The sequence below is a fragment of the Eschrichtius robustus genome, chromosome 5, assembly GCF_028021215.1.
Source record: "Eschrichtius robustus isolate mEscRob2 chromosome 5, mEscRob2.pri, whole genome shotgun sequence".
In the NCBI taxonomy this organism is placed as follows: domain Eukaryota; kingdom Metazoa; phylum Chordata; class Mammalia; order Artiodactyla; family Eschrichtiidae; genus Eschrichtius; species Eschrichtius robustus.
This window is the reverse complement of record NC_090828.1, coordinates 18,897,168-18,918,036: the sequence shown is the minus strand read 5'-3', so window position 1 is coordinate 18,918,036 and position 20,869 is coordinate 18,897,168. Positions and strand designations below refer to the sequence as shown.

Below are 20,869 nucleotides of genomic sequence, written 5' to 3'. Positions count from 1 at the left end.
CTGCTGATAAACCTACAACATTAGGACCCCCACAGAAGACCCTGTCATCTAATGCTAAAACAAGCTCTGTTTATATAAAAGGGTAGAAGGACAAGCAGAAGTAATTCCTGCCAACTAGTTCTTCACTCTCAACTAACTAACTGCTAATAAAAGCTCTTGGGGCCTAGAAAGCTACAAGTGAGCAGAGGACATTATCTTCTGAGTCCGTGAAAATGGGGTCTTGAATCAGACCTACCTGGGAGTCAAATTCCAGCTCATTCATTTATAAACTGGATGACTTTGGACAAATTACCTTCAGTCTCAGCTTGCTACTCTGAAAAATGGCAATAATACTTATCTTGCAGGACAGGACAGTTGTGAGGATTAAATGACAAGATAATGTTCAGAAAGGTACTCAACACCGGTATATAGCCTACCCTACTACCAGAGTGATCTGGATAAATTACAAATTGGATCGTGTTAAACCCCTGCTTAAAGTTTTTCAGTGAATCCCTGTCACCTTTGGGGTAAAATCCGAACTCATTAGAATCCTTCAAGATCTGGCCACTGTCTACCTCATTTCTCACGGCTCCCTGTAGTCATGAAGTTCCCCCACTTGCCCCACACTTATACATCTCCATACCTCTCAGAATGCATTCATGCCTAGAATGATCTTTTTATTTTCTCCCAGTTATTTCCTACTCATCTTCAAAACTCAGCTCAGGGCTTCCCTGGTGGCGCAGTGGTTGAGAATCTGCCTGCCAATGCAGGGGACACGGGTTCGAGCCCTGGTCTGGGAAGATTCCACATGCCGCAGAGCAACTGGGCCCGTGAGCCACAATTACTGAGCCTGCGCATCTGGAGCCTGTGCTCCGCAACAAGAGAGGCCGCGATAGTGAGAGGCCCCCGCTTGCCACAACTAGAGAAAGCCCTCGCACAGAAACGAAGACCCAACGCAGCCATAAATAAATAAATTAAAAAAAAAAAAAAAAGAACTTTACACTTATAAAAAAAAAAAAAAAAAAAACTCAGCTCAGAAACTCTCTCTTCAAAAAGGTTTTTCAGAGCCTCAATCATCCTGGGCTTATCTCAATCAAAGTATATACCATAATTTATCCTGTTTCCTGTCTGTCTGCCTTCTCATTAGATTATGAACTCCAGGAATAGGCTATATTGTTTTAGATCTGGACACCCAACAATTAGCCCATAGTAGATGCTTAATAAATGTTGAATAAATCAAGTAACGAATAAAGATACCCGGTAAAGCATGTAGGCCCAAACTATGCTCCTTTTGAAAGGAAAGAATGTACCAGTCAAGAAACCTTTTTGCCTTCTTTCTAGTCAAGGAAAGTTTTCTGATTGGAGATGAATTTCAAATGGGGTTTACCAAAAAAAAAAAAACAAAAAACACCTAAAGCTTCATTTGAGAAGCTTTGAGAAGGGGAAGCAGCTGGCACCCCTTTCCCTACCCCGTATTTGAATTGCACTTACCAGCGAAGGGCTAGCTAGGATGCAGTGGAAATTCCAGTAGAATGGGAGACCAGAGAGCTCACTCCGCACCCGGAGTACCAGCGCCTCTGCCACACGATCACAGGAGAATGTAGCTTTGCCAGGGCAAGCAGTGTCCTTCAACAATGGGCGAAGCAGATCATCCAAATGACAAAGAAAAGCCGCAGGAGGAGCAGTCAGGCGCTTGTTCAGCTCCTAAAAAGAGAGCAAGCGTTGTACAGGGTGAGAGGGCTAAAAGGAAACTGACTCCCTGGTAAGTAACAGCAAAGGAAAGCTCTGGTTAACATGAAGACAGTGGGCAGAAGAGGAAGGGAAGGGAAAATAAAAACATCAGAACAGGAAAGAAGAAAACAAAAAGAAGAGAGATCAACTGGCCTACTTCACAATTCTGCCTTCCACTGAATGCACTACAGAAACACACACACACACACACACACACACACACACCCATATGGAAAGATTCTAGGGCTAGAGGTAGAAGTGCAGAACATTAATGGGAATTGTAGCAACCTAATTTGACCTTCCTTGGCTACCTATAGGTGAATAAGCTGGGTGACGTTAATGCCCCCTGACCTTCACTAGGAAAGAAATTATGTCCACTGCCACCCATAGCAGTACTTCTCTTCACACTTACCTTGGCTCGCTGGCTGACCACACTAGTGTCCACCTGTTCATGCCACACCTGTTGAAGATCTGAAACCAGCAAGGCATAGCCCTGCTTGGTGATATAAGCCTTGGCCAAGAGGGAGTTCTCGGCAAGCTGTAGCCATGCCCACGGCTGCATCAGCAGGCCTTGCTCCAGTTCCTCCATCTGCAGGAGAGTCTTAATTTAGCAAAGTGCCCCCAGGGTGCTGTAGGCCTGGGGGTACACCACTCAGAGAGTTCTCTATCAAATACATCTTGTGAAAATCCTCCCTGAGAAAACAGAAGGCATTGATTTACATTCAACCCCCTCTCCTTCACCCTCCCAGTATATAACGAGCTGAGCACCAACCTTACCACCTCTTGCCACTAAAAATCTATTTAGAATTTTGAGTGGTTTTTTTCCCGTATTAAATTCCTAGAAAACATAAAATATCTCCTTCTTCTATAGCGGTTAAGCCTTACCATATTGGTACTAGTATTTCTGCTTTCTAATAATATAACAATATTGAAACCTAAACCATTCTTGTTGCATCTTTATCACATTCCTAATAAATATGTCAATGCTATCCTTTCCCAGAACTTCTAGAAGAGAAGAAATAGTTCTTGTTTTACAAAACATCATAAGTCATAAGTGTCATGTGCAGAAAATTCAAATTATTTGATCATTATCTAAAAACAAAACTCTGGGCTTCCCTGGTGGCGCAGTGGTTAAGAATCCACCTGCCAATGCAGGGGACACAGGTTCGAGCCCTTGTCCATGAAGATCCCACATGCCGCGGAGCAACTAAGCCCGTGCGCCACAACTATGGAGCCTGCGCTCTAGAGCCCGCGAGCCACAACTACTGAAGCCCTTGTGCCTAGAGCCCGTGCTCCGCAACAAGAGAAGCCACCGCAATGAGAAGCCAGTGCACCGCAGGGAAGAGTAGCCCCCGCTCGCCGCAACTAGAGAAAGCCAGCATGCAGCAACGAAGACCCAACATAGCCATAAATAAATAAATAAATAAATAAAATCTAAAAAAAAACCTCTGGAAGCTCTCAGAATTTTAAATATGTGTGTGTGGGTATATATATATATATGTATTCCCTAAACATATACATATATTTCCTAAATGAATATATGTATGTGTGTGTCTGTATATATATATATATATATATACACACACATTTATATGCCCCCTAAATATATTTTTTCCCTAAATATATATACATTCTCTAAGACAGGGATTCTTAATCTAGAGTCTATGCATGTAAACCCTCTGGAATTATATGCAAAATTTGTGCATACCTGCATATACCCATTTGGAGGGAAGAGGTCCACAGCTCTGGTCAAATCCTCAAAGGGATCAATGAGACACAAATAAAGAGCTAATAACTCTGTGTCCAGAAGCAAGGAGAAAAGCCCCAACCCCATTTCAAGAAGACCCTAAATGACTAAGAAGTCAATACAAGGCACAACACAGCACAGAGGTAGAGACCATGAATTAACTCCACTTCACTCATCATCCACATCCACATCCAAGGCACTGCCATCAATGATATCATGCCCTGCTGCACATCCTGGAAACCAACCTTTCTACTTCAACAACTAAATTTGTAGCCTTAATCTAGTAGATGTTCAGTAACTATGGCTACTTTACAGGCAGTTTGATCATTTTTCCTGAGGGTTAAAAAAAAAAAAAAGAAAAGTGTGGACCTCCCTGGCAGTAAAGACTCCATGCCTCCACTGCAGGGGGCACGGGTTCAATCCCTGGTCAGGGATTCTGTGTGCGATGTGGCGCAGCCAAAAAAAAAAAAAGTGATGTAATTTCAGTTTATAAACACAAAGTGAAGTTGGGGGGGGTGGCGCAGATCTTAGAATACAAAGAAAACAATGAAAATCCTTGGATTTCATTAACGTGGTTAACACAGTGCTGTTCTTCCAGTCATTTTCATCTCTACCTAAGCCATTATTCTTCCAACCATAACCTAGTTTTTGAAGCGCGGCCTTGTAACATAATTTGTACAGTCACTAGACAGGTGAAATAGAACTATATACATTGCGATTTTTATCTGCAGCAGCCTCAAAACCTTGTTGTGTTCAGAGGATGGTATTTCAGTCACATTCCCACCTGCTGTTCCTACTGGGAAGAGAAAATCTTGGAATGATTAAGCTAGTCCTCACGGGACCAGAGTTCCACATTGCCCAAGGTCAGAAACAGCAAGTCGGTCACAAACAGCAAGTCCAAGTCGCCAAGCCCTTCTCTCCCTTACAGGCACTCCCCAGCGTGCGCTCTAAGAGTCACCAAAACTGGGTTGACTATCCGAGCCTGTCACTTCGGAAAGCCTGGAAGCTCAGGACCCTCACACAGTATGTTTTGTTTTTGCGGGCAGGGGAGGAGTTTAAAACGTGGGATCTGGGATCAACAAGCCCCCTAAAAAGGTCTGAGAAATTCAGCATCAGACCTGGGTTTGCTGCTCCCACCACGCGTGTCCTGTTTTGAGGCCTCTATATCTCACCTTTCTCTTGTTTCCTTCAAGAATGCCTTTAACCCTCACGTTAACCAGAGTCACCCGTTTATTATTTTTAATGAGGGAGGGGAAGCGCCGAGGGCCAACAGAGGAGTGGGGTGGCCTAAAGCGGGTCGGCACCCAGTCCCGCCCCTTGGCCGTGAGCCCCTCCCTCGGCGCAGCTCCTCCGCCACCCTGCAGAGGGCAGCAAAACCCCAGCGACCGTCCGGGCTGGGCCACGCCCCGCCCCCGGTCCCTTCACCACAGCCCCACCCCAGGAGCCCCGCCTGGCGTCCAGTTTCCATTTGCTCTCACTAGAAGGGCCTTCACCGTCCGCGTTTCTATTTTTACAGCACCGGCTGCATGAGGCGCGGCTCGGGACCCCTCAAAGGGTAACAAAGCCGAAAACCAGCTACTTGGCGGCACCGAGCTGCCCGCATAGGAGTACCCGCACAAACCCCGCCTCGCGGCCGGGAGGCAAGCTGCGCACGCGCGGCCCCCCGGCTCCGCCCACGCCCACCCCCGGAGGCCTGTCCCAGAATCCTGGCCGCGCGCGGGTCCCTCCTGGGAGGAAAATTCGGGGAGGAAGCGCGTTGCCAGGGCCAGCCCGCAGAGTCCGAGCAATCTCTCGCCGCCCGCCCCGGCCCTGGCCCCGATTAGAGCTCGACCCCACCTACCGTGAGCGGCCTCGAGAGCTCTCACTCTCCCCGCGGCAAGCTGGCCCGCCCGCGCAAACCGAAAGGCCTAGAGTAGGGTCATTTCCCCCCAACCACGGGGAGGCGGGGTCTTGGGACACTGAGGCGGAGCCCAAGCCTGATGTGGGCGGGACATCTGGGCCCACGGAGCTGATAAACTGGAGCCGTCGGAGGTGGAGGGACACTGTGGCCGGGAAAGCGAGAAGAGAGGCTGGAGGACCCCCTGGTAGAGAGGTGGAGGGGTAGTGGCGCCCCTCAGAGTCGCGCTGGCAGAGTAGAAAGAATGCCAGACGAAGTGCAGGAGAGGGGACCCCGGATTTGGATTTGTTGATAAACCCAAAGTCATTTCCCTTCCCTACGTGTCCAACCTCTTTTTTTGTTGTTTTGTTTTTAAATAAAACGATGGGATTGAACTTCACTAGATATCTCTTTTGGGTCTCCACCAGCACTCGAGTTGTTTAAGAGATGAGTCTCCCAGGCATAAATCCCATGGTCTGACCTCATCCTTTACCTCTCCTGTCTCATCTCGCCCTCCACGCACCCCCAATTTATGCTCCATCACCACAGAGAAGCTTGAAATCCTTCAACTCATTTTGCACCTTGTACAACTTACTGTTTTGCTTGAGCTGAATACTTGAGCCTAAAAAATTTTCCCCATCCCTGTTCCACAGTGAAAAATCCTCTTGTTAAGGCCAGCCTCAGTGCTGCTTCTATGTAAAGCTTTTCCCACTATCCCCAATCAGAATTCATTATTTCTTCCTCTTTGCTCCCATAGCATTGTTTCAATCTTTATTGCAGACTGCTTTCTGCTTTGGATTTTAGTTGGTAATTACATGTCTTTTTAAACCATAAGTGTTTGAGAGGGCAGGGACCCTGTCTTATCCATATCTGTATTTCCAGGACCTTGCACATAGGAGGCACAATAAATATCAGTTAGTGAATGCTGGGGTTCGAGTATAGATGGTTCACAGGCAAAATATCATTCAATCATGGCCCACTAAACCATGGCCCTGCTCTGGAACAGTTGGGCCTAATTAAGAGAAGGAAAGGCAAACACACCTGTTGGGAAATGAGACCTTTAGGTGGGCCCGTGTGAGACACACACACACATCCTCTCCCTGGGAGAAAGTAGAGCCTGGGATCTGGCTCTCCAGCAAGCTGAGAGATAGGGCTAAAGTAATCAAGGTGGAAGCTGGAGTCCTGGTAATTACTGGGACCTAAGTTCTTCTCTGCTAGACCCAGGGCACTGCTCCCCAAAGCCAGGCAGCAAGTCGGCTGTCTCTCCTGGCTCAGAGGGCCCTCCTTCTTCATTCCCAGAGTCTTCGGGCAGTGGGCAGAGGCAACGGAGGGGCTGGGGAATGCAGGGACACAGGTTTTGGATGGAGAAAGGAAGCTCATACTCTTGAGCAGCCTTCTCCCTGGACTTCTGAGGCATCCGAACTTCTTGGGCAGTGAAAGAAGATGGCAGCCCTTGACCTAGGCCTCGCTCAAGCTGTGTGCCTGCAAAAGAGAGGGTGGTCAGGGCTTCCCTGGTGGCACAGTGGTTAAGAATCCACCTGCCAATGCAGGGGAAACGGGTTCAAGCCCTGGTCCGGGAAGATCCCACATACCATGGAGCAACTAAGCTTGTGTGCCGCAACTACTGAGCCTGTGCTCTAGAGCCCACGAGCCACAACTACTGAAGCCCGCACGCCTAGAGCCCGTGCTCCACAACAAGAGAAGCCACCACAATAAGAAGCCCGCGCTCGCCGCAACTAGAGAAAGCCTGCGCACAGCAATGAAGACCCAACAGAGCCAAAAATAAAATAAATTTTAAAAAATAATTTTTTTTTTTTAATTCAAAAAAAAAAGAGAGAGAGAGGGTGTTCAGGCCATTGCCCAACCCAGGGAGTGATGACTTCCTGGCCATTCCCCAGTCTGCTGGGGCCTGGCCTCAACTTACCAGGAATGGTGTTCTCTAGGAAGAAGCCCAAGAGTCCCGCCAGGAAGATGGGCTCTGTGAGCAGTGAGCGTAGTAACACATCCAAGGGGCTCCAGCCTACAGGGGGTTGGGGCCAGGCAGGAGGGGAAACTCTGATCCTATGCAAAGCCAAGGAGCCTAATACTTCCAACCTAAGCCTAAGTCTTGGACTAAGGACAGATCTTTCTGAATTGTTCCATGTCCCCCCTCCTTTGTCCCTCTGCTCTCTATTTCCCACACCCAGGCCCTTCCCACAGGGCCCTGCTCAACACCCTATCTTCTGAGCATACACGTGCCCTCTAGATATGCTTCGATAGTTCCAGGCTCCCTGTCTCCTGAAAGTTTGGTATTGAAAGCCCCAACCTTATTTCCCATTTCTTACCTTCTGTGCTCTAGCCTGGGTTCCTCAACCTCAGTACTACTAACATTTTGGACTAGATACTTTTCTGTTTGAGGGGGGCTGTCCTGTACATTGAAGAATGTTTAGTAGCATCCTTCTACCCACTAAGTGCCACTAACAATCACCTCTCCCCTGCTTATAACAACCAAAAAGGTCTCCAGACATTGCCAGATGTTCTCTGTGGGACAAAACCATCCTCAGTTAAGAACCACTGCTATTTGCTAAGCTGAGCTAACTAAGTTATTTGCCGCTCCCAGGACATACCCTATGACTTCCTACTTCTATGTCTTTATTTATGGTGGTTCCTCCACCAGGAATGACCTTCTCACCAAATATGTTTTTAAATCTTACCATCCTTCAAGACCAGCTCAATGTTACTTTCTCCATAAAAGTTACCCAGATCATCTCCAAGAGAAGCCATCTTTCTCACCGCCGAGCACCATAGCTCTTTATCTGAACCTTTCAAGTTATGTTTCTACACATCTCATCTCTTTTACTAGACTGTCACATCTACAGTCACCTTTGTATCCCAAGGGGCTAGCACAGTGTTCAATAAATATTTGCTAAACAAATGGATGGACTATACCAAAACCCTTTTCTGGGTGCGGGGGCCTGGAATCCAGAGAAACTCAAGCCTTGAGCCCTTGCTTTCCCACTGCCAAGCAACTTCTCTTTCCATCCCCCCTCTTCCCACCTGTGCTCAGTAGGACTGGAGCTTCCCGAAACCATCTTGGCAGCAACAGAGCCATGAAGATGGAGAAGCCAACAATGAAGACATTCCGCCCAGAGTCAATGTCAGCCAAGTGGAAGCTGGAGAATCCAGTGGACAGAACCACGGCCTGGGTCACCCCCAGCACCCCACCTGTCTCATACAGAAGTAATTGAAGACGTTGGGAGAGGGCTGGCACAGCAGAGAGTATTGCAGGCCAGGGCAGGTTGTAATGGGCAGAGACCACCAAAAGGCCCAGGAGTAGAGAAGGCCAGTCAAGAGGCCAAGATATGGCTGAGAAAATAGGACAGCTGACACAAACATCCATATATTAGGGAGGCTATTCAGAAAGAAAGGGTGCTGACCACCAGCAACCAGTTGGGCCCTGCTGGGGGGTACTGGTTCAATACCAGTCCTGCTGATACATCCACTCACCAATCACAGGCAGCGGGATGGTGGTGAGGAGCTGGACCAGCCTTGGGGAGAGCCCAAGCGCCACGCAGAGCAGCCCCACCAAGTGGGCCACTCGCCGAGATCCAGCCTAGATGACGAAGATACACTAGAAAACACAGCCACCTCCTCGAGGTTCAAGGTTTTCACCTGGCCGACACCTTCTCATCGTTTGGATCCCAACTCAAATGTCACTCTCCCAGGAAGCATCCCCCAGCACTCTACCTAAAGGGGCTTCCCTTACTCAACCACTATCCCACCCCAACTTTGTTTTCTAAATAGCACTTATCACTCTTGGAAATTATCTTTTTTTTTTTTTTCTTAAATTGTCCACTTCTCTCTCTCTTGAAGTCCCCAAGAGAGCAGGGACTTCATCTGACTTGCTTCTCTCTAGAACCTCAGCCCTGGTACAGTGCCTGAGGCACAGAAGGCGTTCAGTAGTGATTTAGTGTCCTCCTCACACTCCTAGCCCTTACCACTTCTAGGTACCTCTCTAAATGAGATCACTGCTGTGAAGTGCCTGGCAGAGGGCTGGGCACAGCTGGTAATCAGTCCCCTTCCCTCTCCTGCACCTCTGGCTCCCCTCCCCCCACCCCCGTCCACATACCTGGAGAAGACTCACTGTGCCCACGTTGGGGAAGCTGGATGCAGTGCCCATGGGGCTCCCCAACAGCCCGGCCAGCACACTGCCCAGACCCTCCAGGCTCAGCCCTCGGCTACAGGCGTGCGGAGGTGGGGAAGGCAAATGCAGCAGCTGGCCACACAGGGCGTAGCAGCCCAGGGAGCTGGTGGAAGCTGCCAAGGCCATAGAGATGCCTGCAGCCAGAGCCCTGGGTGTCAGCAAGGGCCAGTCCCACTCAGCTGGGGAAGGAGAAAGAGCTGCTTTGGGGCCAGACTCACGTCTGAAGCATCCCCCTGCCTCTGACAGCCTATGACACAAGAACCCTAAAGGCCCCATTGTCTCTGAAGATAATGTCTTGGGACAAAGCCATCAAACTCAGGGTAAAGACCCATCCCTTTACTGTGGTCTACAAGGTCCTCTTTGGTCTGACCCTTACCTCTCTCTCTAGCCTCATCTCCCACCACACTCTGCCTCACTGCTTTCACTCCAGATACACTGGCCTTGTTTCAGGCCCTTGTACTTGCTGTGTTGCTGGCCTCTAGAGGGCCTTTGCATATGCTGTTCTCTCCGCCTAGAATGCTCTTCACGCTTGACTTTACCCAATAAGCTCCTACTCATCTCTCACATCTCAGCTCAGTGATCACTTCCTCAAGAATGCCTTTCCTGGGAATTCTCTGGTGGTCCAGTGGTTAGGGTTCCACGCTCTCACTGCGAGGGCCCAGGTTCAATCCCTGGCCGGGGAACTAAGGTCCCACAAGCCACACAGTGCAGCCAAAAAATTAAAAAATTAAAAATTAAATAAATAAAAATAAAAACATAAAAAAAAGAGTGCCTTTCCTGACCTCTCCAATAAAGTCAGATTCCCCATTATGAACTTTCATCACACAAGGTACCTGCCCTTTTTAATTTACCGCATGCAATTTTACATTTACTTGGGTGACGATTTAATTTGTATCCGTATTCCCCTACATATTATAGGCTTCATGAGTGCAGGTACTGTGTGTGTCATGTTTACCACCATGTCCCCTATCACGTGCCTAGCACATAATAAGCACTCAACAGACCATTATTAAATTGATGAGTGAGCAAATTTCATATACAATGCCTCAAAAGCAATCTTTGTGCACAGGTCACCAACTCAGATGTCTGTGGGAGTAAGTAACATAAATGTGTAAATTGGGTAAGGAGTACCAACACGCAGTGGTGGGGCTTACAGATGTCTCTAAACAGTAACAAAGACACCTGTGGTGAGCGGCTGGCATTGCCCCTCAGACTGGCAATTTCTCTCCCTTTTGTGTTTGGAGAATCTGTACAGCTAATTTCATTAACTCAGAGTCCAAAGAAAGAGACATCTTTATGTGAGTAAGAAGATGGAGGACTAGAAGAAAACCTACCTGGGTGAGGCAGCCAAAACCACGGTGCCTCGGCAGACAGCTCCCGGGGGATGATGCTGAGACCCAGAAGGGCAGAGATGACCCACACACAAGCTACTGGGATCAGCACCTGAGGGACAAGACTGAGACGGGAAAGAACCCCTCCCCCAGAACTTTTCAAGCCAGCCTTGGAGGGGTAGACAGAAAGCAAAAGGTAGGGGGCCGAACGAGCATTCCGTGCCAGCCCTTCTAACTTCAACTGCCCCTGCCCAGACCTCCACATACCGAGAGGAGCCTGAAGACAGGGATGTGAGTGTGGGTTGGAGAAGTTGAAGCTGGCCTCCAGGGGTGCGGCGGTAACAGGCGGGAGCCCAGGTGCTGAGAACAGACCACCATGAGCAGGATAAGCCTAAGAGAGGGAAGGAGCTTTAGGAGCAAGGGGAAGCAGGCATCCTGAGGCGGGGGAGTGGAGGTAGGAGTGGCAGAATACCATAAAAGGGGGTCCCGGAGAAGAAAGCCCCCCATGGAAGGGGAAGGAGGGCACCTTGGGGGTCAGTGGGAGACAAGGTGAAAGTCAGGATGAACAAATGAATCCAGCAAAAGTCCTGGATTCCAGATCCACAAAGTGTTGTCCCTCTTGAGATGGCAGCTGAACCTGGTGGAGCCAGCACCTCGGCCCCCACGCTCCCACACACCCCACCGGGCGCCACGCCTCTCAGGACTTACGTACAGCGATGCCAGGCCCCAGTGAGCAGAGCAGAACAGGGCTACCTCCCTGTGGGCCGAGAGCCCTGCCACAATTAGGCTGGGGGCCAGCACCAGGGGCCCACAGTGGGGGAACAAGTGGCCAGGACCCCCGAACAGCCCCAGCGTGACCTGCAGCAGCCCGGAGACCACCACGGCCCCGGACACCTGGTGGAGTGGAGAAGTGGACAAAGAGAAAACATTCTCTGCTCAATTGAGATGACCTCAGCCTGGACATCTTAACTAATTCCAGGGAGTTCCCTGATGGCCTAGTGGTTAGGTTTCCGGGCTTTCACTGCCGTGGCCCAGGTTCAGTCCCTGGTTGGGGAACTGAGATCCCGCAAGCCACGTGGTGTGGGAAAAAAAAAAAATTCCAGGAGGGGTTCCCCCCACCCCAACTCTTTGCCCTAGAGCATCTCAGTCCCTGAAAAATGGAAACAAGAGCCTCCCCAGTCAGGCACCACTCTTAGCTCTCCTCCTCCGCATCCCCACCTACTCACTTCTCGGAGAGAAGTGTTCCAGAGCTCCAGGCCATGGCAGCCAGGTCCCCCACACAGGCGCAGCACAAGGGAGGCTGGGAGAAGTTGGGGACGTGGAGAGGAGAGAGGTAAACAGGTTGGAGATCCATTGCTCTACAGTTCTGGCTGGTGCCTGACACAGCTCCAGCACCCCGTGGTGCCTAACCCTCCCATCATTGCCCCATCTCAATCCTGCACCCACTTACAACTGTGTGCTCAGGTGAGCACCCAACCTCACCCTCACCCTGTGCCCTTGCTCTGTGCTCACAGTTTCCAGGTGTCCGGGTGGTCAGAGGTAGCTTCTGACTGGTCAGCACCAGACCAGGGATAAGAAACTCTAAGGATGGAGCCTGGATAAGAGGCAGCCTGTAGGAACAGCAGCCCCAGCAGGTCTGGAAACATAGGGCAGCTGAAAGCCTCCCCGAGCCTCTCCTACGCGCTGGGACCCTGTCCCCTTCTCTCCAGGGAGTTCCCCTCACCTGCTGCCCATCCAAGTTTGCAGGGCTGTAGACACGCCACATGAAAAGAGGCTGGAGGCCAGGAGCTGGGCAGGGGAGGAAGAGAGTCCTCCTGCAGGGAGACTTTGAAGCAGGAGCAGGTGGGAGGCGCAGAGCAGAGAAGCCAGGACCAAGATATGCTGCAGGCAGAGGAACAGTCTTCAGAAATAGGCAGAAATACCTATTTCCAGAGGGTTTCTCATGCCACACCTCCTCCCTCCAAACACCCCCTTCAGCCAGCACCGACTCCTGCACCTCTGCTCCTACCTGCAGAGCCAGAAGACAGCTGAGGCCCCAGGGAGGAGACCCACACAGAGAGGTCCAAGAGTGAGAGGAGGGATTTTGGACAGCAGACAGTTGCGGCAGGGAAGCCATGGTACTCTGGGAGCCCACGGATCGGAGTTGTATGGCGTTGGGGGGTGATCGGCTCATGCTGCCCTGCCTTTCGTCTTGTCTTGCCTGCCCTGGAGTTAAGGAGGGAGAGTAAGAGGTCAGAGTTTGTGTGAAGTTAGCTGCCTGGAGCAGGCAGGGGGCGGGAGTGTCAATGAAGCAGAGCGAAGGGATGAGGGACTTGGGGCAGGACACGGCCCTTTCACCTTTGCCCAGCTCTTGCACAAATTCCATCACCCATTAACCGGGGAGCCAAGTTCTGGACCCCTCCCCCCAAGAATCTCCATCTAGAGCCCCTGTCCCAGGAAAGGAGTGGTGGGGAGGAAGCCTCTAAAATAGCCTGGGGAGATTTTACAGATTGTATTCCCTCCTCACCACTGCCATTTGGAACCATCACGATTACACTACAGTTCTCAACCCTATTAGGGTCCAGCCCCCTGGACTACCTCAAAAGGAAACATCCCTACGTCATGTACGACAACAGTGACCACAACTCCGTATAATGTCCTCACTGTAATATAAAGGAGAAATAAAAGTAATTTATCCTTTCAGTGTGTGAAAGCTTAGGCCCAACTAAACCAGAAGACAATGAAGTAGTCCAGTGCCCACCCCCATATGTGGAATCAACGTGGATGTGACAGCTGCAATGCCAACTGATATCGGTGCTTTCCTGATGACACATGTACCACAGGCACTGCTGCCATTAGTGACCTGATGTTCCAAAATAGTGAACAAGTTCTTGGTAAAGTGATGAACAAAGCATAGTTTTAATTTACACAGAGGTGCATTCCTAGCAAACTGAGTCTTTTTCCAAATGTGCAAAATCTATTCTGTGTTCACATGTAAAACACTGCATAATTCTAGGCTCAGATAAACAGGCTTTTCATATACGTGACGTATATCCGGTGGTTCAAAAGTTGTCTCAGGAATTCTTCATAATAAGAGGGGGGTTCCTGAGCGTTTCAGGACGTGTAGCATCCTGTACAGGGCGACTAAATGCCAGCGAGTCCCTTCCCTTCAAATTTTTGTCAATCAAAAAATGTCCCACAGGGACTTCCCCGGTGGTCCAATGGTTAAGACTCCATGCTTCTACTGCAGGGGGCATGGGCTCCATCCCTAGTCGGGGAACTGAGATCCCACATGTCACACGGTGCAGCCAAAAAACAAACAAACAAAAAGCCCCATAAATTTCCAAGATGCACCCTAGGTAGCAGCACCACCCCTGCTGAGGATTTTCTTCCATGGTCCCAAATAACCTTAGTCCAGCTGGCTGCTCGGTTTTCCTTCTTCCAGTGATAACCCAGCCTTGGTCTTCTCTTTAATAACACTGACGACGACCACGTGTCAGACCAGAAAGGATGTCAGGAGAGAGATAAGGTGTCCTTGGGCTTGCCCTCAAGCTCATGGGGCTCCGCTGGATACTTGGCTTGGCCTCTCTCCACGAGATGTGCTTAGGGATCCACAAAGACGGTGCTCACTCAGAACCTGTGACCGACAGGGCTACCCCCAAGCGTGGCACAGTCACCCTCTGGGCCCCACTGCATCCAAGTCGAGCAGTGCTTGGGGCCCCAGGGTGCTGGGAGCAGGGATGAGGGAGAAGCTTGATATGGGAGCCTATGACCATCAAACAACAGGGAAGTTCTGGAATGGGGCTGAGAGAGAATGAGTTGCAAGATGATGGGATCAGGGAGTAGGGAGGCTAAGAAGGTAGATATGGGGAGGAGAGTTCTTCGAGGGCTGCTACAGAAGGAAGAGTCCAAGCCACGCAACTGAAACTGTTTATTGAAATCTTGGTTCTACAAAAAGCGTGAAAAACCCAGATACAAAGCAGTGGCCAGAGAGGCCTGTGAAGAGAACACCCGGGAGAGGAACCAGAAGAGAGGGAAGCCCAGGAGCAGGAGACTAAGAAGAGAAGGGTGGAAGACGAAATGGCCAGGTTGCAGGTCACAGCAGTCCCTGGCTCTTCTAGACTAAGTCCCAGGGATGGGTGTGGAGAGGGTTTCCCCCCTCACCCCGCCTGCCCACAGCAGCTCCCACCGTGGGTGGCCCTGTCAGTCCCTGCCTCTCCTGCATCAGGGACATCACACAGACCATGGCCAATGTTTCCTCCCTCCCTCACCCCATCCTAGGAAACTCAAGAGCAAAAGTCTAAAAGAGCCCAGGGGAAATGGAGGGACAGGGGCTCCTCCCCTGTCCACCTGTGACACGCCCCTGGTCGCTGAGCTGAAGCTTCTCCCGGCACCACCACTGCCCTGGCCAAGCAGCCAGCCACTGAGGGACGGAAGAGCAAGTGACCTTCAGTCCTTCTGCCCCACAACGCCCATAAGCTCCATCACTCAGGAGGACAGGGGACCAGCCAAGAACCCAGATCAAGCTTTGCTCCTCCAGGTTCTCAGGGACTCCCAAATCCCCTTAATGCATTCCTCAGAACCCTACCTAGCCTGGAAAAATGAAAGACCTAAGGCGGGCCAGTTCCATGATGCCGAAGAGGGAACACTGCTGGGGCTGTGGGAGCAGCGGGGGCATCGGGCTCCAAGGCCAGGGGGGAGCCAGGCCATGGGAGTGGTACCAGAGGCTGGGGGGCCCAGTGGGGACGGTATGGTTGGGGTGGTGGCAGGTACGGCAGGTCGGGGAGTCTTTCTGGAGCTTTTGGCAAAGGGGGCAGTTGTGGAGAAGAGTGGGAGGAGCAGGAGGAGCTGGGGGAGGCAATGGTGGTGGAGTCAGTGAGGCCAGAAGACTGCCCCGGAGTGGACGCAGCCCTACGTCGACTTCCAGGCAGCTGGAGACGTTAGCAGGAGACGGCAGGCACCGTGGCACCGAAGCAGGTATGCAGGGTTCCAAAAGGCACCTGGAGGCCAGTCCAAGGTCTGGGGGGCCAGGTGGGGGGCTGCAGGACAGCCCCAAGGACTGGTGTATTACGGCCATCGATGCCACAGCCAGGGCCACACTGCTCACATATGCCATAGCTAACAGGCAGGACAACTGCAGAAGAGGGATTAAGAAAGATCAGTGCCCAAATCCCCTTCCCCCAACCCCACTTCTAACTGTCTTTAACACACCCACCCCTTATTTCTGAACACCTGTACTCAAGTGAGAGCTCTCTATCACCATCTACTCCCAAACCTCATCTCCTGAGCCTTTCCTTATTTGCTTTACATCATCCCACCCTACACCACAGCCGGCTCAAGCTCCCTATCCTTCCTGACCCCTCCTCACCTTTGCCAGCCGCTGGCAGAGGGAGCCCAGGGCCAGCTGCCAGGCAGGCTGCTCCAGCAGCACACACAGGTCTGTATAGGTGTACCAGCCCCGCCGGCGCCCCTGCTGCTCAGCCACGCTGCAGAAAGAGGAGAAAAGACAGAGAGAGTCTGCAACCCTCCTGCAGCTGGCCCACTGGCACCCTCTTTCCCCTGGGGACCCACCAGGAAACACTAGGGAACTTGTTAAATGTACAGATTCCTAGACTACCCGTTGATCCAGAAACTGAGAATGAGACCAAGATCTGTATTTTAAATAAGCTTCTCCCGCCCTCCCAAAGGTTATTACAAAGAGGACCGCAGACAGCTTTGGGAACCACTACCTTGGGCGATTCTTTTTCCCGTCTTCTCTCTCCCCCAGTTACACAGACCCTCATCTCTGTTTAGCTCCTATGGCTGAAGCCTCAGCCCCCAAATCCCTCAAGCCCCTCTTCCCAACTCCTAGAACCTACCAGCTCTCCAGCCAGCTCAGCACCTCAAAGATCTCCCGAGGGTCAGTGTAGAGACGCCAATCCTGTGGGTAGGAAGAGAAGAGCGTCGAACCAGGCTTGGATATGAGTCACAGTCAATTAATAACCAGACCCAGAGGAGCAAGTACAACCACTGCTACGGGTAACACTTGGCTCTTACTGTGTGCCAGATACTGTTCCAAAAGCTTTTATTTTATTTTATTATTTTTTTTAAAAAATAAATAAATTTATGTATTTATTTTTGGCTGCATTGGGTCTTCGTTGCTGCACGCAGGCTTTCTCTAGTTGCGGCGAGCAGGGGCTACTCTTCGTTGCAATGCGTGGGCTTCTCATAGCGGTGGCTTCTCTTTGTTGTGGAGCATGGGCTCTGGGCACGCGGGCTCAGTAGTTGTGGCTCACGGGCTTAGTTGCTCTGCGGCACGTGGGATCTTCCTGGACCAGGGCTCGAACCCATGTCCCCTGCGTTGGCAGGTGGATTCTTAACCACTGCACCACCAGGGAAGTCCTGTTCCAAAAGCTTTTACGTATTAACTTATTTAGTCACTACATATCTGGTTTCATATTGCAGCCTCCATTAAAAGCAAGGGGAAAAAGTATTCTTGAGGATGGCCCATACTCATAGGGAGCCCAGAACCTAGGAACAGACAAAATCTGGAAGCAAATAATCAGAGCCCAGTAAGATACGCTCTGACTCAGAGCGTCCCCTGTGGTGTCTGGAAGACTGGTGATGAGGGCTGCTCCATTTCTGGCTTCACCATACCAGGAACCTCCAAAGGGTGTGCTTATTCCAGAAAAGCTAGAAGGGAAGACAGTAACAAGGGAAGACACAGGGAGGACAAGCAAAAAGAGAAATGAAGAGACCACAGAAAGCTGGGAGATAAAAGACAAAGGGTGAAAGGAACATAAAGATGGGCCAGGAAAACAGAGCGAGAGAGAATAGTTACTCACCATGGCACTCAGGAAGCCCCTCTCCAGGGCATTGAGAGTGGGCACGGCCACACCCCCAGCAGTTCCCCATTCATCACTGAAGACTTCCTCCTCCTCCCCTTCATCATAGAGGTACTTACTGGCCACCATCTGCAGAGGAACCAGAGGTGGTGTCAGTAGAGCTCACACGGGGCTCCTGGCTCACCAGAGAGATGAAGGGAAGAGGGCATCTTACCATGGAGATCAGGAACAAGTCAGACGATGACACATGCTGTAGGTAGTCTGGGTTTCGATGCCGGAGCCGCTCAATGTACACCAGAGCTAGCATCATAGCACACGGGGAAATGCATGCCTCCCTGGGTGGCGAAAAGGGTTAGTAATTAAACCCAAGGGTCTTTCAGCTCTTGTAACTCTTATGATGCTCATCCCTGTATCTTTACAACTTCTCCTTAGAGATAACCATTCCCCTCTCTCTAGGGCCAAAACACTGTCACTCCGTCTCTCTCAATTGCAGACTCACCGGGACACATGGGCTACATATTTCTTCTGGAGCCTGCGAATAGGACTGGGGGCTGCCTTCTGGAGCAGTTCCACAGCAATGTCTGCAGGGGACAGAAGGAAAACAGAGTGAGCAAACAACTCATCCAAAGTTGTCCCCACTGTTATCAGCAGAAGACCCAAAACTGTATTATCTGAGGCCTTGGGGGCAGAACCATAATAACAAAATAGACATCGAATTCTCCCACACTGAGATGAAAAGCCCATTCCAGGTTTGAATTTCAGCTCCTTCCAGCAGGAAGGTTTATTTCCTGTCACCTGAAATTATCTAGATTTGTTCTTTACTCTAATTCATTTGAAAAGTTACACATGTGTTGTTTCAGAAATATATGACATGTATCCTCGGAAAATTTTAAGTTTCTGGTATACAAATCAAGAATAACATAGACTTGTAAAACAGCCATGTTTCCTCATCTAGACTTTTAAAAAAAGTGAAGTACAAACCTAGTGCTTACACCAATCAAATGCACTAGCTATGAAGAGACAGTGCAGTTCCCAGGGTACACCCAGAGTCATTTTGGTGACCACTGACAACTCCATTTTCAGGCTTCTTGTTGGCCCATTCGCACAACACTGTCTAACCTGCCACAGGGCTGGAGAGCTCTTCCAGGCTACAATCAGCTTCCCAGTCCCAGCCATAGTAGAGTCTCCTTCGGATCCGGGCACTCAGCTTCTGGTGTCCTGGGAGGAACTGAACAGGGCAGGAGGGTGGTGGAGTGCGAAGGGCAGGGAAGAGTATGATGGAGATCGTGGCTCCAGGCTGGAAGGGGGGTGCTGGGCGAGAGGCCTGCCTCACCGCTAGCGGGGCCCATGCCCCACCCAGCCCTGCATTCTCCGGACTGTTTGCAAACAGCAGTCTGTCCACAGGGGGTGGAATCCTCCTCGCTGAGGGCTCTGGAGGAGAAGTTCTCTGAGAAGGGCCCCGGCTGGCCACCTCCTTACTCCATAGTCCTGTACCCCGCGGCTCACCCCCGGGGCCCAAGCAGCCAGGGCCTCGAGTAGGCACGGTTAGAGCGACTACCGCCTGGTTCCCTGGCAGAGCCATCAGGCGAGCTCGCGGCCCCGCTCGGGCCCCGACAGGAGCGCCCGGAGTCCCGACTCCAAGCGCGGGGAGGCAGGGGAGGGGGCGGGCCGCACGCTCACCGTGAAGTCCTGGAAGCCGGTGAGGGAGAATGTGCCTTCTTCGTCCAGCAGGAGCCCGGCCAGGTCCATCGCGCCGCCAGCCGCCGCCCTGCGAAGGTGGAAGGAACGGGAACGAATTGTAAGGGGGCCGCAGAACCACCCCTGAGCGCCTGTCCACCTGCCCGCCGGCCTCCCTCAAGCGGACCCCCACCCTCGCCGGTGGAGCACCCCCCGCCACTGGCCAGAGGCGGCAGGCGGGGCCGGGCAGGCGGGAGCCTCTTCCTGTTCCGCTCCGGGCGGGGCTCCGGGCTCCCGGCCCCGGGATCTGGGCTCCGGACTCGGGGCATGGAGCTCAAGGGCCAGGGCGCCCACCTCACCCTGTAGAGAGGAGACCCGGCTTCGAGGCGCGTGCTGTGCCTTTGCCGCGCCGCGAGTCTGCCCTGCGTTTAGAGGCCGCGGGGGCGCAGCTGGCCAGTCAGCGACCGACACTTCTGCCGCCCGCTGGCCCGAGCCGCCGGCCCCGACCGCCGGGAAGGAGCCGGGCTATTATTCCTGGTATCGCTGAGCCCCAGCGTGCCCTCGTCTGAGAAATCGGAACAATTCTTAGGGGACCATGGCGCACTAAGGATGAACGAGCCCGGCTCACCTTTTCATACAGATGTAAATAAAACAAAGACTCGGGACAGGGAGTTGCTCGCAATTGTTTTTTTAAAGAGGCGATAATACGCACACACAGAATTATACATTAAAAAAGCGTCAGTAAGAGTACACAAAAATTTAACAGTAGTGAATTGTGTACAAAAGGCAAGGGCACTTTTTGCTGTATATCTTCCTTTTGTACAGCTTGGAATTTTAGACCTAATTAAACACGTATTTTGTAGGATTATTGCAGAGATTAAATGATCTCAAGGAAACACAAAACGCTTGTTACGTTTTAAGCCTCAATAAATGGTGTTAACATGCCCCCCAAAGAGTAAACAACACCTAAACAGGGTTGTATTTTTAAACTCACCCCCAGACCCCAATCTCTTGCTTAAGCAAGGGACTGGAAGAAGTTTTCCATGCGTAAAGGCGGGAGAGTTTACAGAAAGATGGGAAGGAAACTACTTCTCTGAATAGCTGAAGCTGCTTTTGAGTCTGTCGAGCCACGCGCTGCTGTTTGTTTATTCGCTGAGGAGAGGGAACTGGGAGGACTAGTACCGTCGAGGGTTGCGTAAAGGGACGGTCGCCGCCCTACCAGAGCAGAAGCAGGTCTCTCGGGGGATACTGGGCATCTGAAGCCCACTCCCTGACCCTATCGGCCGCATCACACCAGAAATACCGGGCCAAGACCAGCCTCCCTAGCCGCCCTGACTACACAGGGAGAAGAAAATTGGCTGGGGTGGGTAAACGCGGAGATTTCCGTCCTTCCGTCCGAAAGAGGCAGACACCACTCAGCGCAGCCAAAACACGAACCTGCGTAGGAGCAGGGTGACCGGCATCCCCCTGGGCGCAGGCTCGGGCCGCCCCATCTCGGCGGTTAGGGCGTATCACGTGACAGATTCGTCGCTCCGCCGTCAC

The 20,869-nt window shown here is 51.4% G+C and overlaps 3 protein-coding genes across 7 annotated transcripts in view; all 3 read right to left on the bottom strand.

Annotated features, from left to right (window-relative positions):
* Nucleotides 1–5,395, bottom strand: part of NHEJ1 (non-homologous end joining factor 1) — an 81,969-nt gene extending 76,574 nt beyond the window's left edge. Inside the window, exons 1-3 of one of the 2 annotated variants that reach the window (XM_068544427.1) lie at nucleotides 5,298–5,395; nucleotides 2,123–2,403; nucleotides 1,471–1,683 (exon numbers count right to left, since the gene is read on the bottom strand). In XM_068544427.1, coding sequence (XP_068400528.1) covers nucleotides 1,471–1,683; nucleotides 2,123–2,299 — 390 coding nt within the window. In that variant the 5' untranslated portion in view covers nucleotides 2,300–2,403; nucleotides 5,298–5,395. The remainder of the gene's footprint in view (nucleotides 1–1,470; nucleotides 1,684–2,122; nucleotides 2,404–5,297) is intronic. The other variant, XM_068544426.1, reaches the window with a different exon arrangement.
* Nucleotides 5,396–6,090: 695 nt separating this feature from the next.
* On the bottom strand, nucleotides 6,091–14,453 carry SLC23A3 (solute carrier family 23 member 3). Its single transcript, XM_068543772.1, has 13 exons — nucleotides 14,235–14,453; nucleotides 12,856–13,052; nucleotides 12,571–12,728; nucleotides 12,360–12,457; nucleotides 12,074–12,147; nucleotides 11,560–11,741; nucleotides 11,115–11,238; nucleotides 10,851–10,959; nucleotides 9,442–9,695; nucleotides 8,820–8,925; nucleotides 8,370–8,537; nucleotides 7,258–7,353; nucleotides 6,091–6,815 (listed from the first exon to the last, which is right to left on the bottom strand). Exons 2-13 carry the CDS (start codon nucleotides 13,018–13,020, stop codon nucleotides 6,523–6,525), a joined length of 1,827 nt encoding a protein of 608 aa, XP_068399873.1. The 5' UTR covers nucleotides 13,021–13,052; nucleotides 14,235–14,453; the 3' UTR covers nucleotides 6,091–6,522.
* A 289-nt stretch (nucleotides 14,454–14,742) lies between these two features.
* On the bottom strand, nucleotides 14,743–20,819 carry CNPPD1 (cyclin Pas1/PHO80 domain containing 1). 4 transcript variants are annotated; one of them, XM_068544422.1, is made up of 9 exons: nucleotides 20,765–20,819; nucleotides 19,331–19,418; nucleotides 18,770–18,878; nucleotides 18,150–18,231; nucleotides 17,865–17,985; nucleotides 17,651–17,779; nucleotides 16,685–16,746; nucleotides 16,195–16,312; nucleotides 14,743–15,960 (listed from the first exon to the last, which is right to left on the bottom strand). In XM_068544422.1, the coding sequence occupies exons 1-9, from the start codon at nucleotides 20,788–20,790 to the stop codon at nucleotides 15,415–15,417; spliced, it is 1,281 nt and encodes a 426-aa protein (XP_068400523.1). In that variant the 5' UTR covers nucleotides 20,791–20,819; the 3' UTR covers nucleotides 14,743–15,414. The 4 variants fall into 4 exon arrangements, with proteins under 4 accessions (XP_068400523.1, XP_068400525.1, XP_068400526.1 ...); XM_068544424.1 differs by lacking the exon at nucleotides 20,765–20,819 and adding an exon at nucleotides 20,322–20,736; XM_068544425.1 differs by lacking the exon at nucleotides 20,765–20,819 and adding an exon at nucleotides 19,687–19,726.
* Between the last annotated feature and the right edge of the window lie 50 nt (nucleotides 20,820–20,869).

Coding starts and splice junctions, on each gene's coding strand:
- SLC23A3 (XM_068543772.1), bottom strand. CDS start 13,020: ATGAGCCGATCACCCCCCAACGCCATACAACTCCGATCCGTGGGCTCC. Junction 9,696..10,850: donor GTTTTGGCTGCCTCACCCAG/GTAGGTTTTCTT, acceptor CTCCTTCCCCAG/CTGAGTGGGACTGGCCCTTG. Junction 8,926..9,441: donor GCACAGTGAGTCTTCTCCAG/GTATGTGGACGG, acceptor TTCGTCATCTAG/GCTGGATCTCGGCGAGTGGC.
- CNPPD1 (XM_068544422.1), bottom strand. CDS start 20,790: ATGCCGGTCACCCTGCTCCTACGCAG. Junction 17,986..18,149: donor TATGTAGCCCATGTGTCCCG/GTGAGTCTGCAA, acceptor TTCGCCACCCAG/GGAGGCATGCATTTCCCCGT. Junction 17,780..17,864: donor ACTTGTTCCTGATCTCCATG/GTAAGATGCCCT, acceptor GTTCCTCTGCAG/ATGGTGGCCAGTAAGTACCT.